We start from the raw sequence: 18,863 nt of genomic DNA on the forward strand, positions 1-18,863 counted from the left end.
CCTCGTATCGTTGGGCGGTTTATGATTGAGGTGGTATAGTGGCAATTTTTATGAGCAAAATGGAACAGTAATTTATGCTCCTGACCTGATTGATTAGGTTATCGATAAAAAGTGCGTGAAAGTTTCAAGTTTAGTATTTATTGAATTTATCTGTCGAACAGTGAGTGCTTTCGGTGTTATCAACGAGTGTTTGTAGCTTATTGAACCGGTGCTCCAGAGTTCGTACCAATATTTATGTTTTCATCATTCACAAGTTATGTTTCACACATCACAAGCACTCGGGTGCATTTTGCAACGTCACGCTGCACTTGTTTCTAATCTGAGACTGGCAAGTATTCTTCTGGTTTAGTTTCTGGAGCAGTAGTTAGTTCATTGGTTATGGAAAGCACTTCATGTTGGATAACTTAACGTGTTTAATTTTTCCTTGGTATAGATGAAAATTATTTGGTGTCACTAATAAATGCTAAAAGCACAAACCATGAAGGACATTTTCAAACCTTCACCCACGTAGGCTTTTCTGTAGCAAGCAATCTTCAAATGGTCAAGATAGCACTTATCTTGAATCTTTCGAACGTTGTTGAAAAGCAATCATGCAGTTGACAAGTCCATACTAACAAATTATTTGTCTAGGAGGTCAGCCTTGTAAAGGTTAACGGTTACTAAGTAACTTTTAAGTGTGTTGATGATAATAAATCTATGCAAGCAAGTAGTAGAAACGGTTCAAGTACCTCCCATCTCTCAAAGCGAGAAATCCAATATTGTCGATAACATTGTAGCTGAAGTACTTACGAGCTTTCCATCCGATGAAACCTGTTTAAAATTCAATTATTTTGTCTTGAACAACGAAGTGTGTCGACCAAGCAACTTTAACATTTGCCAGTGAAGTCTTTTCATCAAAACCAAACCGTGTACCTACCCCGATTTTCCACAGATGAGTGCACTGTCCCGTATCAATGTTAAAATCGCCCAGGGCACCGTTTCCGGGGTTAAGGAAAAACTTCCCAATGGGGAGGATTCGTTTGCGTTTCGGGGAATCCCATACGCAAAACCGCCAACGGGAGCCTTGCGTTTCAAGGCCCCGCAACCCTTGGAAAAGTTTGAATATCCAATTTTGGACTGCAGCACCGAGCGGGACACATGCTTCAGTCGCAACTCGTTTACCCAGGAAATCGAAGGTTCCGAAAACTGTCTCTTTTTGAATGTGTACTCGCCGCGGGTGAACAACGATGTTGAATCCAAGCCTCTTCCGGTGATGGTGTTCATTCATGGGGGCGCTTTCATGTTTGGCAGTGGTAACAGCGATTGGTAAGTATTGTGTTGAATTTAGTTTACAAAAAATATTCTACTGACCCCTCGTTTTGCACCAATCTTGTAGTTACTCCCCGGAATATCTGGTCCAGGAGGGCGTAGTTGCCGTCACCTGTAACTATCGACTTAGTTCCCTAGGGTTCCTGCACCTACCGAGCCAAGGCATCGAAGGGAATGCCGGCCTAAAAGATCAACAACTGGTGCTGAAATGGGTACAGAAAAATATTTCAAACTTCGGTGGCGATCCCAAAAACGTGACACTTTTTGGCGAGAGTGCCGGTGCTGCCTCGGTTCATTTACACATGCTTTCGCCAAGCTCTCGACAATACTTCCACAAAGCAATATGTCAAAGCGGAAACAGTATTATGGAATGGGTATTGCAGCTTCACTCCATAGAAAAAGCTAAGACTTTAGCCAAACTGGTTGGATGTAAGGGAACATCCGATGAAGAACTGTTCGAAGCCTTGATGACGGCACCGACCGCTAGCCTCGTAGGTCTAGTTCTGGGAACTTTCACTCCGGATGAGCGTATCCGAGGGCTACCGATGCCGTTTAAACCGGTTGTAGAAGAACCAAACGCAGAAAACGCAATAGTAACTCAACCACCGATAGAATCCCTCAAACAACCAAACTCATTAGGAAGCATGCCCCTAATGATGGGAAACAATAATCGAGAGGGCACTATAATGCTTCTAGATGCAAAGAAAAAACTTGAACTGTACGACAACGACATGGCCCGTTTAATTCCACGTACGGTGAACGTCAATCCGGGAACCAAAACCAGCACCGAACTTGGTGAAGAAATAAAAAAGTTCTACTTCGGTGACAAAAACGTAAGCAAACATACGCTACCGCAGTTTGCCGATCTGATGACCGACTATCATTTCGGTATTTTGGCTAATACATGCGCCGAGCTGCATTCCAGATATCAGCACCAGTCGCCGCTGTACTATTACAATTTCAGCTTCGATGGAGATTTGAACATGTACAAAAAGCTGTTGCAGCTGGATGTTCCTGGGGCGTGTCACGCGGATGAGCTTTCGTACCAATTTCTGTAAGTAGACTGTTTTTGTGGCTTTGGAAAATACTTTGCCCAAGTTTGAAAAATTGGTTGAAGAAATATTAAAAACAACCATTAACAAACCCCGAATTTTGAGAATTTTAGATATTAAGCAAAAAAAGTTGGCCAAGGATTTGATTGGCATATATTTTTTTCAATTTCCGTAACAATTTTATGTTCAAGAGCAGGAAGTTTTTAGTTTAACGTCCTTAACTCACACTTCAGTCAGAAATTTACTATTTGAACTTGGAAACATGAAAGCTTTGCGAAAAAGTTTCTTCAAAATCCTCTCCAGCTTCAGCGTCCCAAATTATGCACTTTATCTCTGTCAGATAGTTACTTCTGATTGGAGAGGACCAGCAAAGTATCTTTTACGACCTTGAATTTTTTTTTGTTTCGATTATAGTCGTTTTACCATCTTTATGGCATTCGCGACTTTATCAACGTTGCAGTTGGAGGATCGTTATTGAAAAACTATCCGGTACAACTGTGTTCGATGTTTACTCTTGGGCTCGAACTCGCGGACATCGGCTCAGGAGACAACAGACTTGCCAACTGAGCTATATCACAAGCCCCACGACCTTGAATCAATCTGGAATTGTGCTTAGTAAAGCGTGCACCTTTTATTCGTGTGATATGGCTGAACGCATCCTTTCCAATTCACGGATTATCTAATCGTATTCATCGAATTTTTTTTTTGAGTGAATACCGAATTCTATTCTTTATAGAAAATAGCCTTTCCGCATGTTAACTGAGCCGCCGTTCCAGACTTCTGATAGATTTTTACCAGAATGAGCATTCCATCTTTCGCGTACTCAATTTCAAAAATTTTACTGAGCACCTCGTTTCAGCTGGCTGAAAAACTCCTCTCTTGACCGGCGTACGTATGTAGCTGTGTGTGAGTGAGCTTCAGCTAAGCCAGTCGATGCTCCACTACTCGCCACTTCCGCGCTGCAAAAGTAGCCTCGCTGCTGTTGAAGATAAGGGATTTATCGACGCATCATATGGACAGTTGTCTAATAAGACACAGTCCGCTCGAGAGTTCTCATCTCATTGCGGTTATCTCTTCTATCGCCAATGCATGACCCGGAGTTCTCCATGCCTTTGCCACAGCCGGTTGACATCGCTTCCGTTAGGTTGTCCGTTCTTCAGCCCTTGGTCCTAATCCTCTTTGTCGATTCAACCGATCCCAATCGTCCAATTGAATGGTGGTACTAGTTCGTTTATTTTAAAAATTAAATTGTTATGGCCAGAATTCTTCTTGGCCCATTACTTGTTAAGGTGTGAGTAATCCCAAAAGTAAAAAAAACTTTTTAACTCTTGTTTAAGACAACTTTTTTTTTTAGGGAGATACTACTGCGACCAGTTGTTAGATCTTTCTTACCATTACTCGGCGTTATATCTTTTGTCTATATGTTCCCAGATACAGTTTGCCACTAGGTTTCGTACAATACTGTATTCAACATCGTATTCAATCTCACACAGTATAAAACTATGCAAGTTTTCTGTTTGGCAGATGAAGTCTCCTCTCGCCGCGCTGTGTTGTCAAATTAATATTGTGCGCAATTCACTCGACTTGCATCTAACCGATCGTTCCCGATTGAAAGCATTTCTCAACACTTCCAACTCGTCCGAAGTATTTTAAGGTTCTTAGGCCCGATGACCTTTCAATGGATTCCTGGCATGACATTGCATCACATGTGCAAATGAAAAACCGGCTGTGCTTTTCGATGGGCGAACCGGGGAAAGGTGTTCTGAAACGATGTCTGTTAAAGTGACGTCTTCTACAAACATGTATTGTTTTGAAACTCAATATTTTCTGAAATTAGTATTGAGTTGAACTTTTGCCTGAAAAAGGATGTTCAAAAATGTATAAATTTTCAAGTACTTATTAGTGGCAGAATGATCAACTCTAATGATCAACTCTAGGGCAGCCTTCATAGCAATCCAGCAAGCATATTTGTAGCTATATTTTTATGCAATTATGATATCCTCAAGTTACAAAAACAGCTTTTTCCTACCTAAGTGGACGCAATATACGAACAGAAATTTAACTTTTTTTCTAGCGATGAAAACTACATGTTTGGGCAGACTATTTGGGGGTAAAAGTAAAACCAAACTTATTTTAAGCACGGTCAACCAAAAAGAAAAATTTTATTTTATTTCGATTTAAAATTACAACTTTTCTCGCTAAATCATTATTGAAATAACAATAGAATTGCAACATTATTATAGTGCTCAGATGGACACTATGCTTTAAGGCGCATTACTGGAATATCAAGGTGACCAAAACCATTCTGATAGAACATACCGGCCAGCTAAAACAAATGTTTTAAAGTCGGTAGCCCTAGCTTTGTTTTGGTTGATGTTCCACTAGTTAACTCTCAGTTTTTACAGTACACAATGAAATCTAATAATTTTAGTGAGGAAATAGATCGGATTTGGGGTTCGCGAGACGTACACTGGATAGGTAGATAGATAAATAACAAAAGTACAAATTACTGGCATCATTTAAGAGGTGCTCATATGGACACTATACTTTAAGGCGCATAAATGGAATATCAAGGTGACCGAAACCATTCTGATCGAACACTACACCAATTTGGATTTATTCGATTCCTTATGTGTACCTATCGGAGGAATGCAAGAAAGCGCAAGATTTTCAACTCAAAATCGGTTTTAAATCGTTGCCAGCCCCATTGTTTTTTTCGATTCTCTCATTGTCAAGGATCAATTCTTGGACCTTTATTTTTCTCACTTTTTATAAATGACCTTCCAACAGTCCTACAACACTGCTCAATCCACCTCTTTGCAGATGATGCTCAAGTTTATCTTTGTCAGAAAAATGCTGTAGATCTCAGTGAATTCTATTCAAAAATAAATGAAGATCTCGCAAGAATAAATGAATGGTCTGAACCTCCTACCTATAAATCCTTCAAAAACTAAGGCTCTGTTTTTTGGAAGACAGTTACTTTTCTCAAATTTGCCACAATTAGTTCTCAACAATACGGTAATTCAGTTCGATGACTATGCTGAAAACCTCGGTATAATTTTTGATCGGGATCTTTCCTGGAACCGCCAAGTAAATGCTCAATGCTGCAAAATTTATGGTTCGATAAAAAGGTTGAACTTAACGACATATCATCTGGACGTTCAAACTAAACTGAAACTATTCAAGACTTACGTGTTCCCTTTATTTATATATAGTGATTTTCTATATTCTAATGCTTCTGAACGATCTCTGAACAGATTACGCGTTGCTCTCAATTCCTGTGTACGATATGTTTTCAAATTATCACGGTTTACTCGAGTGTCACATCTACAAAAACTTCTCATCGGTTGTTCATTTGAAAACTTTTATAAATATCGTTCTTGTGTAGTATGCGAGCTGGTCCTTCACAAGGAATCACCCAACAAGCAACACACCTCTTAACTCCCGCAGTGTTAACTACTGAATGAAGCCCAGCGAGAGGTGGACGCTTACACATTCAAGCAGTGATCGGGAGAGCGATGGGACATAACTAACACTCTCGCACTATACAGCTTTATGTACCACAATCGTTCAATAGACTACCACACATCTCCCCTCTTCTCCCAGGAAAAAGCAAAAAAGAAAATTATTTCGCTGAAATCCTTAACCTACCCTTAGGAAGGTAGGTAGGAAATTCTTAATCGAGGGAATAACATTTACTAATGTCATGCTGTCAAAATTGTTTTCTGCGTATTCGGTTTTGCGTAATTTCAAACTATGCATCACATTTTAACTACTTACAATTTAGGCAAACTGGCAGCCACGCTCATAACTCCCAATTACTTCCATAGTCTATATCGCATCGAGAAGTAAAAGCACATTGTACTCAGACACGGGCATCGCTATAATCAAGTCGAGTCTAAAGTCTAAAGCTACAGTTGGACAACACTTCTTATGACAATAAATGTTGGTAGCGGGATATCCAAGGCTTACATAATGGGTTTGACTATATTTGGCAACACCTTTTTTGAACCACTCGATCTTGAATTCCAGCATCATACTCTCTTGAACGAAATAATAAACTAGATGTTGATAGGCACAACCAAAGTATCGAGATACGCGGGCTTTTTTTTTCGAACAAATGGATGGGATCGTTCAAGCTTTCTCGCTTTTCATTCAAGTATTGCAATTTGCACTCAAGCATCGGATGAAATCTTATCACCTGACTATAATATATGTAAGACTAGCCACTAGTCAGTCGGCAGGCGACTCAGAGATTCCCTATATAATCCCTAGGGTCGGCAAGCTTACTGAATAAAATACAAAATGCAGAGAATTCCGGAGGAAGAAACAACTCCACCTTCTAGCTTAACACATTAATTTATTGGTTACAATCCAAGCTTGGTTTTATTTGCCCACCACTTCACAATATAAAAATAAGTTTTGTCTGACCTGTTGCTGCTACCACCTGGATCCAATCCTCGTTGTGGTTCAACCTCGGGTTCGAAGAGGTCGGAGCCTTGCACCGACGCGGCGATTCGTTGATGGCGTCCTCGGTGAAACGACTATCGAGAGGCGTAGCGATCTTACGGTGAGTTAGTGTACCTGGCCCCACCTGGGGTGCTGAACCAGGCACAGAGTTGTTGCAGAAGCGAACAGTCGCACGGTAGGTTGTGGCGTACCTGGCCCCACCTTGGGTGCTGAACCAGGCACGAAGTTGTTGTTGACCTGATCCGAAGTTCGCCGGTGGGAATTCAGCCCAAACCAGCGACGGATGCGATGCGGCAAGTCAACGGCTGATTCAAATCCGAATGTCGGAAGATTTGAATCTCCAAGGCCGCCGAGGGGTTTATCGTTGTGGAGCGGCAGATATAACCTCCAAACAGCGGCGTACAGACGGGTGTCCCGGTGGATTCAAATCGAATTGACGGCGATGAATCAGGGTTGGAATTCTATCCAAAAATAGCGGGGTCCTAAATTTAGGATCCAAAGATTAGTTATTGGGGTTTATCGGCGAGAGCAAAATGGCGGGTTGTACCTGATGTCCAAATATTTCGGCTTCTGGTATTGTAACACTTGTATATTTGGTTCTGTGTTGTTTCGCCAGAGTTTGAATCCAAAATGCCGATGGACGTTATTCTCGGCAGGCTTTGAACTCCAGCCGGTCATTGCTCTCGCCTCGCGCCTTTTCTTGCCTCGTCTAATTTGGTTGTTCGCCGTTTTGCCTCTTCGCTTCGCTCAGGTAGCTTACGGTCTCTGGTGGTGAGTAGTGGAACCGGTAGTGATGGCTGCGTACTTTTCGCCTTCTGGTTAATGGTCTCGCCTTCCAGAGGAATAGTTCAACCCCCAGAAATCCCACTGCATACGATAAACTACAATTTACACACAAAATCGCTGAGACCTCTTTCGAGAGACTAGCAACGCTTACACTCTCCCCCTGCTTGGGAAAAAAATATTTACAAGTAAATATTTTTTCCTACGAACCACTGCAAATCAGAAACAATTACACCAATAACACATAGCTCTGAACCAGCACTGCACTTGTTTTACTGCTCACGGACTGAAGTGACCGAGCTTTACGGTAGCTGATAAAAAATTTTAAACACACGTACTAGATCCCGGATTACAGAGTTCAAAGGAAAACGTGTATAATTTCTAGGAGTGTGATTGGAGTATCGGGGTCATAAGTTATCATCATCGGTAAAACCGACTCCTCTCTGTTTCGGGACATATAGTCCTGTACTGACCATCAGCGTCGTTAGACTCCGGTCTCCAGCGATTAAATACCAAGCCACAAGGACTTGATAACTCCCACAACTCAATTCCGTTATACAGAATGCTTAGAAGTACATTACAAATTCCAAAAAACAAAATTAAAACAATTACAAATTCTAAAAATTGATAAAACTTAATTTAAAATAAATAACAATAAAAATATTAAAAACTAATTTATTTTTTGTATTAAACTAATTAAATGGAGCTAAAATTCAAATAAATATATCACAGTCATGAGAAGCATGAACATTGAACAGGACAACATTGTGTCGGAGTCGGAGTTGCGATTCAATTAAAACTACTGAGAAAACTTTTTTCAGTGCAAGTGCTCGAATCATTAACTGTCAGTTGGATATGTCGGACTTGTCAAACGGATGTCAGTCGGAAGAGGAGAGAAAAAAGAAGAAGTTACATCGAAACAAGGAAAGTGAAAGCGTGAGTACGGAAGGAGAAAATTAAAATTCGGCAATTTCCAAGGTGCGCGCGATGGAAAACCACTATACATGGTTGGTTTTGGGAAGCTATTGGCCGATAGTTCCTGGGAAACATGAGGTCCGCTGGTTCTCCGGGGTAGATCCTTGGATTTGCTGTGAAATGAGGTAAGTATGAAAATTTATTTGCTGACCGAAATCTCGTGGTGTGACGTCATCGACCTAACCTTGACCTAGACACAATTCACTTCGTTCGTTGACCTTGTGACATTTGAATTTTATTGACCACTAACAACACTAACAAGAACTGATTTGATTTTTCTTTGTTTACGTTTGGATCCTTAAGCTATTTTTTTTTCTTATAACATACAATCACTAGAATAAAATAAATTAAATTTGACACTGATTACTAACCGAATTCACGATTATTTCACAAAATTTTCTTTTCTTTTTCAGGTTTACACACAACGAATATGCACGGATACGATGGAAGATGCACTTTAATTTGACGAAGAACATAAATTTGGAAAAAATATCCAATGGTGAGACGATCACTGAATCATTGCTCTTAGGACAAATGAAGAGGAAACACAAAATTGAGGATGCACTTTTTTAACGAAAAAGGAACGATAGGTGAGTTTTTTTATTTTATTTTTTTTAATTTGAACACTGTTTTCGTCTTTTCCTGAGAATTTTGCACTCGTTTATAGCACTTTTTTTTCCAAAACACTGTGGGTGAGTTATGTGGGGTTTTTTTAAGAAATCTGAACGCATATTATTACTGCTAGCTCTGATCGGTATTTTTTTTAAATATTTTTGGCTTTTATGCCTTTAAATCCGCTGCAGAGAAAACTCCTAGTGGTTTTCCCTGAATATCCGCGACGGAGTAGGAACTGGTTCCCTTTTTTCCTTGTATTACACAGGGCACATATTGGGGTCCTAATTTCGCGTTAAACTTCTGGCCCGCTGAGGACTGCCGGAAGCTACGCTTGAATACGCGTTGGCCTATTTGGAAAGTAGGCGAGTAGCGCTTATGGCGAAGATCGTACCGCCTTTTAGTTTCTTCGTGGGTTTTTCTAAGCTGTTCAAAAACAAGATCCCTTATTTTTTTACTGATTCCTTTTAGCTTATCGATTCTTTCTTCATCGGTTAGATCCTCGTTTGATTCTAGTCGATGATCTGAACCCTTGGCTACGATTTCGTGGCCGAAAACTATACAATGTGGACTGAATTTGGTAGAAGAATGGACGGTATTATTCAACACATACTCGATTTCAGAAATCTTGTTGTCCCATAAAGTTTGATCAGTTTTCACATATGATCTGATCATGGAATTTATCGTGCGATTTAATCTCTCAGCAGGATTAGCTTGACTCCTGTGTCGAGCGTTCGTCCAATGCTGAATTTCGTATTTTGTCACAAAATTTTGGAACTCTTTGGACAAGAACGTGCTGGCATTGTCTGATATTATGATTTGGGGAGCAGAGAACCGCCTGATCCAATGCTCTTCCAAAATTTTGCACAGATGGACATTCGATATTTTCCTGACCGGAACAAGAAGGGAATACTTGGAGAAAATGTCCATGACGACTAGCAAGTGACTGTTTCCCTGCTTGCTCCGTGGTAAAGATTGTATGTAATCCATACAAATAATTTGGAAGGGCTTTGTGGCGACTCTCTGTTTCCCCATTTCCGGATTGCTGGCCACTGTTGAATGCTTATTCAGTTTGCATGGAATGCATTTAGCAATGTGTCGACGAATGTCGCTGCACATGCGACGTTTAATTTTCTCGACGCATTTGTCGTATCCGATATGGAGATTCTTCTCATGCTCTTCTTCCATGATATGAGTTCGCATGGAGGCTGGAATACATTGCTTCCATTCAAAATGGTAATCCATGGTATCTGCTTTAGATGCAACAAATTTGTACAACTTGCCATCGACGATTTTGAAGTCTAAATATTTCTCGGGATCTGTTTTAACTCCTGCAAGCAGTTTTTTGTACCAGTTGTCCTCAGAATAAGATTCTAGCGACTCAATTGAACGTGATAGTGCGTCTGGGACAACATTATCTTTGCCCTTTCTGTGGCGGATCTCCATATCAAATTGCTGCAGCGTGATCGACCAGCGGCTCAAACGGGAGGATGATCGCCACTTCGAACGCATTATAAAAGTCAGGGCAGAAGAATCGGTCACCAAATTGAATTTGGTGCCCTCTATATAACCCCTGAACTTTTCAATGCTACGAAGTGCAGCCAGTCCTTCCTTTTCAGCCGCATGGTAGTTCAGCTCAGCTCCTTTCAGCTTCTCTGAATGGTAAGCTATCACTTTTTCTTCTCCATCGTGCACTTGCGTGAGAATTCCAGCAATAGCATTGTCGCTTGCATCCGTTTGCACGGTGAATGGAAGTGCAAAGTTCGGATTGGCCATCACAGGTGCCGATATCAGGCATTCCTTGATAGCTCGAAAGGCCTCGTCTGCTGCCGTGGTCCATTGCACCCTCTTAGGCTTATTTCTCAATAAGTCGGTAAGAGGTGCTATGATATGGCTGAAGTTTTGGATAAACCGTCGATAATAATTAGTCATACCGAGGAATCGCCTTAATTGTCTGATGGATTTAGGGACCTGATATCCAACGATCGCTTGTACGCGATCGGGATTAGGCCGTAAACCATCTTGGGACAATATGTACCCAAGATACGGCAACTCTTGGCAGCAGAACTTCGATTTCTTGACATTAATGCACAAGTTTGCCTTGCGCAACCGCTTAGCTAAGTCCTCAAGCCTTCGGATGTGCTCCTCAAAGGTTTGAGTTGCCACAACAATGTCATCCAGATATACAAATATTTCCGGTTCGAGTGCACCGTGGTCCAGTATTCTATCCATACACTTGCTCAAGGTTGCGGGTGAATTACAAAGACCCATTACACAACGAGTCCATTGGAATAGGCCTTTGCCTGGGATTGAGAAGGCCGTGTACCTCCGGGAATCCGGATGTAACGGAATCTGGAAAAACGCTTGAGACAAGTCTATGGTAGAAAGAAATTTGACCGGACCAAGGTGACTCAAAATCCGATTTTGATGTGGCAGTGGGTATGCATCCCGCTTTGTTCGCTCGTTGAGCTTGCGGGCGTCGAGGCATATCCGGACTTCAGAAGTGTCCTTCTTTGCCACTGGCACTACCGGAAGTGCCCAATCGGAATTCGACGGTTCGACAATTCCATCCCTGAGCAAACCATCCAAGGCCTGATGAAGTTTGGCTTGGATAGTCGGACTCCAAGGGTATGGATTTTGTCTCACCGGTGGTGCATCCTTGAATTCGTCTTTGAATTCGATAATATGTTCTAGAATGTTTGTTTTCCCGAATTTTCCTGGTTCCGCATTTATAAACATTTTTTTAACTCTTTCCAGGCTGTTTTTCTGCTCATCGGTCAGTTCCTCCTCCAGCTCTGCAACTTCGTTTGCACCATCGTCCAACACGTCCATTGGCTGGTCACGGATCGACGGGGAAATTCCAAATTTACGCCAAAAATCGTACCCTAAGATACACCTTCGGTTGAGCTTTGGTGCGAAAAGCAGGTTCAGGATTCTCGTAGTGCCGTTAAAAGATATTGGAAGATCTGCACACCCCAATACCTCCAGGTCTTCGCCGGAAGCAGTCTTCAAATTGACCGATGTCGGATCTAACTTCACGTTCAGGTATTTTATAATTTTCTCCGCCCCAATGCCCACTACAGTTCGGGCAGCTCCACTGTCCAGAAGCCCAATCAATTCGATCCCCATCAATTGGATTTTCGTAAAAGGCCTGGCGTCGTTACTGAGTTTAACGAGCAATGTAGCAATCTCGTCAACATTCGTTTGACTGACCACCCTTGAATAACCCAATTGTTGGAGATGAATTGTTGGATCTGGAAGTGAGACCTGAGGCTTTGACGAACTTTCGTAACTACTCCGCCTCACTGAGTAGTTCGATTCAAGTTTTTTACTTCGCAGTACGGGCATTCCGAAGTAGCAAATCCTGGAAAAGCGCAACTCCAACAGAAAACATTACGTGGTTTCCTGCAATCTTGGAAATTATGACCTTCTTCGTGACAATTGTAGCAAAGACCCTTTTTAATTGGAATATACGCTTGAACAATTTTCTGAATTGCGCTGGTTCCACTCGGACCCGGTTTCTGGGTTCCCCCGGAAGTAAACCTCGGATTATCGTGCTTTGAATGTCGTTCTATTTTGTCATCTTTCCTAAACTGTTGATTCGTGATTGCTCTTTTTTCAAAATTCGTATTTTTGTTCGGAAAATATTGTTTATTTCTGTAATTTTCATTTTTGTTTCGTTGATTATTATTTCTGTAATTATATTCGTTCGCGTATCTATTTCTTTGATCGTCTATTTCCTCGATTTGCGCATTCGATCTCCCCGCAAATCGGGATTCCTTTTTTGCATATATTTGCCAGTTTATTGCATCGAATCTCTTACCGAATATTTTCATTCTAGGAACGGAGTCAACGTTGGCGGCGAGCATCGCGGTTTTGCAGTCTTCCCTCGTATTCCGGAACAGGACTTCAAATTTACGGTCTTCGTCCCACTGCCTGGACATTCCTCGGAAGATGCGGACCATATCAAGGTAATAGTCTTGAAATTTTTCATGGTAACCCTGTCTTCGCGCGTTAGCAAGCCTCTCATACTGAAAGTCCATATCGACTGGCAGGAACTCGTTTTTTAGTTCGGTAACAAGATTCTCCCACGTGCGTAGTTCATTGGACCCGTTTATTTCCATGAACCAAGCCCTAGCTTTTCTAGTAAACAGATGGTGGGCAGATGCAAATAACTCTGCTTCCGAAAATCCCTCTGACCTAGCATTGAACTCAACTTCTTTGAGAAATTCATTCACTTTCCTCCCGTTGTCCATGCCATCGTAGCGTATGGACCATTTGTGGATAGGTAAACGATCTTTTTTCACGATCACCTCCTGGTCAACAAGACTTGGCAATGAAGTACCCTTTTGCTTCAGCCAATCTTCAAAATTATTCGGTTTAATACCCATTCGTTTTTCCCCGGTTTCCGATCTTACAGAGCTGCTATTTTTTTTAATATTGTCGATAATTGATTTTCTATCTTTTTCGCGTGCGTTTTCGAGAGCAGAAATACGCTCTAATAATCGACTTACGGTCGTTTTCAGTTGCTCATTTTCCCCCACAAGCTTAATAATTGCTTCATCTTTCGCGTCTAAGATTCCTGCAATATTTTCGCGATCTTCATCACTATGACCACTCACATTAGCTTCAGAATGAATTTCGTTTTCGTTGTTTAATTCCTGATCTTCTTCATTGATAGGATCATCAACTTCTTCAATCGGAGCTTGCATACTCTCATTAATCAAACTTAATTCAACTTCTCTAACTTCTTGAATCGGGGAAACGATCGAAAAGAACATACTGAGAAGGTTGATGCATTCATTAGCAATGATTGCAATGCTATTGAGTTCATCTTCCTCCTTAGTATGTTGTTTAAGACGTTCTACTCTGAAGAAAATGTGCAATAATTTGGTTTTAAATATTTGATCGGGAATTTTCTTAGCTTTGGATCCTTTTAGCGCGTTTCTAGTTTCTTGCAAACTTAATCCACATGTATTAATTTCATCTGACACTTTTTCACACACATTTTTATAATCAACATTTCTATTTTCTTTTTCACTTTTCAACAGTTCACGTAATCTACGCTCCTGTTTAGTACGGGACTGACCGGACATAACAACATCACGGACACGCAATTCATGGTCAAGTTCTACCTCGGACAAATGAGCTGGGTTCATTGAGAAGTATTGTGCTCTCAGTTTCTCTTCCATCATGAATGGTAATGTAAGTTGAAATTAATTAATTAAAATGACAAAAATCCAAAGAACAGAGAAAGAACACAAGAAATGAAAAGAACAGAAATGAATAGTACGTATGAATAGCCTAAGTTGAAAAGTATTTGAAATAAACTATTTTCTTTCTGGTCTTTTTATTTTGTTCCGAAACACACAGCACTGATAAAAGACGCTCCAAAATCAATGAAATTAATTTTAAATTTTAAACATTTAACGCAACTTCGGTTTACTTAAAAACAATCTTGTTTTCCTTATTCCTCTGACACCAGAACCCCTCTTTATGAATTAAAATTATTTTAAAAGCAGTGTAAATCGAACCAATTTGTCCAATTACTGTGCAATAAAACAAAAGCAAGCTTGGATGTTTTCCCAGAGAATTCTGCAACGGATACTGGTGAATCGCTTGTGCATTTGCAAAGTAAGGCAGTTTTAGTTGGGCGCCAAAGTGTAAGACTAGCCACTAGTCAGTCGGCAGGCGACTCAGAGATTCCCTATATAATCCCTAGGGTCGGCAAGCTTACTGAATAAAATACAAAATGCAGAGAATTCCGGAGGAAGAAACAACTCCACCTTCTAGCTTAACACATTAATTTATTGGTTACAATCCAAGCTTGGTTTTATTTGCCCACCACTTCACAATATAAAAATAAGTTTTGTCTGACCTGTTGCTGCTACCACCTGGATCCAATCCTCGTTGTGGTTCAACCTCGGGTTCGAAGAGGTCGGAGCCTTGCACCGACGCGGCGATTCGTTGATGGCGTCCTCGGTGAAACGACTATCGAGAGGCGTAGCGATCTTACGGTGAGTTAGTGTACCTGGCCCCACCTGGGGTGCTGAACCAGGCACAGAGTTGTTGCAGAAGCGAACAGTCGCACGGTAGGTTGTGGCGTACCTGGCCCCACCTTGGGTGCTGAACCAGGCACGAAGTTGTTGTTGACCTGATCCGAAGTTCGCCGGTGGGAATTCAGCCCAAACCAGCGACGGATGCGATGCGGCAAGTCAACGGCTGATTCAAATCCGAATGTCGGAAGATTTGAATCTCCAAGGCCGCCGAGGGGTTTATCGTTGTGGAGCGGCAGATATAACCTCCAAACAGCGGCGTACAGACGGGTGTCCCGGTGGATTCAAATCGAATTGACGGCGATGAATCAGGGTTGGAATTCTATCCAAAAATAGCGGGGTCCTAAATTTAGGATCCAAAGATTAGTTATTGGGGTTTATCGGCGAGAGCAAAATGGCGGGTTGTACCTGATGTCCAAATATTTCGGCTTCTGGTATTGTAACACTTGTATATTTGGTTCTGTGTTGTTTCGCCAGAGTTTGAATCCAAAATGCCGATGGACGTTATTCTCGGCAGGCTTTGAACTCCAGCCGGTCATTGCTCTCGCCTCGCGCCTTTTCTTGCCTCGTCTAATTTGGTTGTTCGCCGTTTTGCCTCTTCGCTTCGCTCAGGTAGCTTACGGTCTCTGGTGGTGAGTAGTGGAACCGGTAGTGATGGCTGCGTACTTTTCGCCTTCTGGTTAATGGTCTCGCCTTCCAGAGGAATAGTTCAACCCCCAGAAATCCCACTGCATACGATAAACTACAATTTACACACAAAATCGCTGAGACCTCTTTCGAGAGACTAGCAACGCTTACATATAATGAAAATAAAACTTCCCTTCACTCAGAAAATGCTTGTGTTTACCATGTTATGGCTGCAAAATTTTGTGAAAGTAATCAAATTTTTTTATGTAACGTATGGTACTTGTTACGCTGGCTTATTTGGAAAAAGCCGTACATAATTTGATGTACTTGTGCAGTGTACTCCTTTACAACAATTCACAAGAAGCCATGATATTTTTAAAAGATTATTTTTCATAACCGAAAAAAAAAATGATTACAAGATATTTATTCTAACGTGAGCACTAATCTATTACGAAGCTTTTGTTTTAAAAACGGGGTTGGGTAGCAAACTGACTGGTCCAATTCAATTTCCGGAAACATTCTATAGATGTGCCTCCTGACGCTAATAAAATCATCGCGAATCCTCTACTTCATTTCTAAAAATCATCCTTTCTTCTTAAGCTCTCTCAGTAAACTGATTTCCAATTTCCAACTCTTCAATTTCTCACCTTCTCTCACACATAAAAGCTCCCTACACACTCATTCCTGGACAGTCAAGGATATTTTTTCTTTCAATCAGCCATTCAGTTTAATTTAAGACTTTCCTCCGAATACAGTTTTTTTTTTGTTTCGATTATAGTCTTTTTACCATCTTTATGGCATTCGCGACTTTATCAACGTTACAGTTGGCGGATCGTTATTGAAAAACTTATCCGGTACAACTGTGTTCGATGTTTACTCTTGGGCTCGAACTAGCGGACATCGGCTCAGGAGACAACAGACTTGCCAACTGAGCTATATCACAAGCCACACAGTTTATAGTACTGATTATAAGCAGGTCAAATTTTAGAGATAGATCTTTACATAGACGCTATCTTTCGCTGAACTAACTCAGCACTTTTTTCGATCACAGTTATCTTTTCAAATTAATTTTTCCTTTGTTCTGTACAACACCAGCCATTGCAAGCTGTGCACCGAAACACATGGTCAGGGTTGAGAAAATTAAATCCCAAAATTTTATTCCACATCTAATGTTCAATCCCAATGACATTCTCGGAAAAGTGATCTTCTGAGAGCGCAAGTTTTCTTATAAATCTTACGAAATGTATTCTATGTTAGTTGATTAAACTTAAGCAGTACTCTCATGAAATAGCTGTAGATCAGTGATTATGAGAAACTGAATACCCTCACTTCTAGAATTTACTCATAAATTTGATGAGGAGTAAATAAAAGGTACTTATTTATAATTAGTCAATGTTATCATATTTGCTATTTTTCCAGGTTCATACAGACAAAGGTTTGTAATCAAGTCTATAAATTACCTTTTTTTCTGCAGCAATGATTGATGACTTTCCCCGGTTTTTTTTTTGGGTCTGAACCTAGAATTAAGATTAGTTCCTAAATATTGCTGGATATTTCTGTTAGCCTCTGTTTTTTTAACGAATGGCTCGACCTTGAACTCACACGTGGGTGGAGTAATTGAACAGCATCTCACGGGCGCTATCACCAAGAGACGTTGACGATTCTGAAAAGAACAGATTTGCACCAACATACTACCGAACTTAAGGCATGAACAGGGAGACCAAAGCCCAAAAAAAAGGCACGAGAAAGAACAACACTTTCTATCTGTTTTCATGAACACTGTATTTTTTTAACTGATGCATTGTCCGAGCCTATGAACACGATGCTTGGGGATAACCTTTCAACATCACGATGCCATTCAAGTTCAAATGCGCATATAGGGCGCGCCTTAAAATAGACCCGCACAATAAACGCCTAAATGTAGGCACGTCATAAACCGCCCAAAATACGCTTGGCGCGATTTCGTTTCCTTTGTTGTTGGTCTTGGTGTCGCTCGTTCGCAATAGAGCGACGCTCACAGCGTCGGGGGCCGGGGGTTCTCCTTGCGTCGTCGCTCTCTTTTGCCCCTAGATCGGCGTTGCTATTGGCTGTTGTTCGCTGCTACTGAGAGAGACAACATTTGTTTATGAATTTTGAGAAGGCCTCGCTCATTCGATAATCAACGCATCTCTCGAAAAGCACCGAGACTTGAGATGGGCAAGGAAAAACGAGTGCGACAATAAGGGTGGGGGATGACAATGTTCGCTAAATTTCTCATCAACGAAAAATTTCGATTACCTGTGTGTGAAGGCCAGTAGCTTCATTATGTTAGTGTTTTCTTAATCTGATACAAATCATCAATTATCATTACCATCATCGGATTAATTGCAATATGTCCTTTAAACCTTATAATTTCTCAACCCAATTCGAAGATTTGGCAAGGTAGCTTCATCGACTTTTTATCGGTTCCGTCGTGTACAACGCTACATACAACAACAATTTATTAGCTGTTGCTCAAAAGGGAAAGATAAAGTTTGCTTTTCACACAAAGTTTTGAGTGTGTTTGTGTGTGAATGCATCGATCAGACCATCTACGGCCGCTACAGGCGAGCTATTGCGTGGACATTCGAATTACCAGAGCGACCAACACTCACATCTGCTGCCCCGTTCTCAATAACTCAAACCATGTTTTCGCTACTCGTCTCGAGTCGTTTAACTCATGCCGCAAGCGATCAATAAAAGGAATGTTTGAGTTGCGCATTCAGAGCAAATAATTACTATCATACATAAACATGAAAAATATTTTCAATAACTTCCTTCCTGCTCGTCCGAAGCTATCGACAACAGACAACATATAAAAATCATACTGCTCGTCCCGAGCTCAAGTTCATTTTTTTATGTTCGTCCTTCTACTTTTTTCCTTTTTTTGTACTTGTCCGAACTCAAAATGTTTATTCTTTAATCCTCCCTCCGAGCTATCATACATGTAACAATTCAAATG

The 18,863-nt window shown here is 41.0% G+C and overlaps 1 protein-coding gene and 1 long non-coding RNA gene across 4 annotated transcripts in view; both read left to right on the forward strand.

Annotated features, from left to right (window-relative positions):
- LOC129757656 (esterase B1-like) overlaps positions 1-18,863 on the forward strand; it is a 25,852-nt gene continuing 6,989 nt past the window's right edge. Inside the window, exons 1-3 of one of the 3 annotated variants that reach the window (XM_055754936.1) lie at positions 1-328; positions 932-1,305; positions 1,376-2,362. In XM_055754936.1, coding sequence (XP_055610911.1) covers positions 257-328; positions 932-1,305; positions 1,376-2,362 — 1,433 coding nt within the window. In that variant the 5' untranslated portion in view covers positions 1-256. The remainder of the gene's footprint in view (positions 329-931; positions 1,306-1,375; positions 2,363-18,863) is intronic. The other 2 variants (XM_055754937.1, XM_055754938.1) reach the window with 2 other exon arrangements.
- On the forward strand, positions 11,961-14,506 carry LOC129757666 (uncharacterized). Its single transcript, XR_008739757.1, has 3 exons — positions 11,961-12,245; positions 13,042-13,171; positions 14,252-14,506. It is a non-coding gene; the product is annotated as an uncharacterized LOC129757666 (long non-coding RNA).

This window comes from Uranotaenia lowii, chromosome 3, assembly GCF_029784155.1.
Source record: "Uranotaenia lowii strain MFRU-FL chromosome 3, ASM2978415v1, whole genome shotgun sequence".
NCBI lineage: Eukaryota > Metazoa > Arthropoda > Insecta > Diptera > Culicidae > Uranotaenia > Uranotaenia lowii.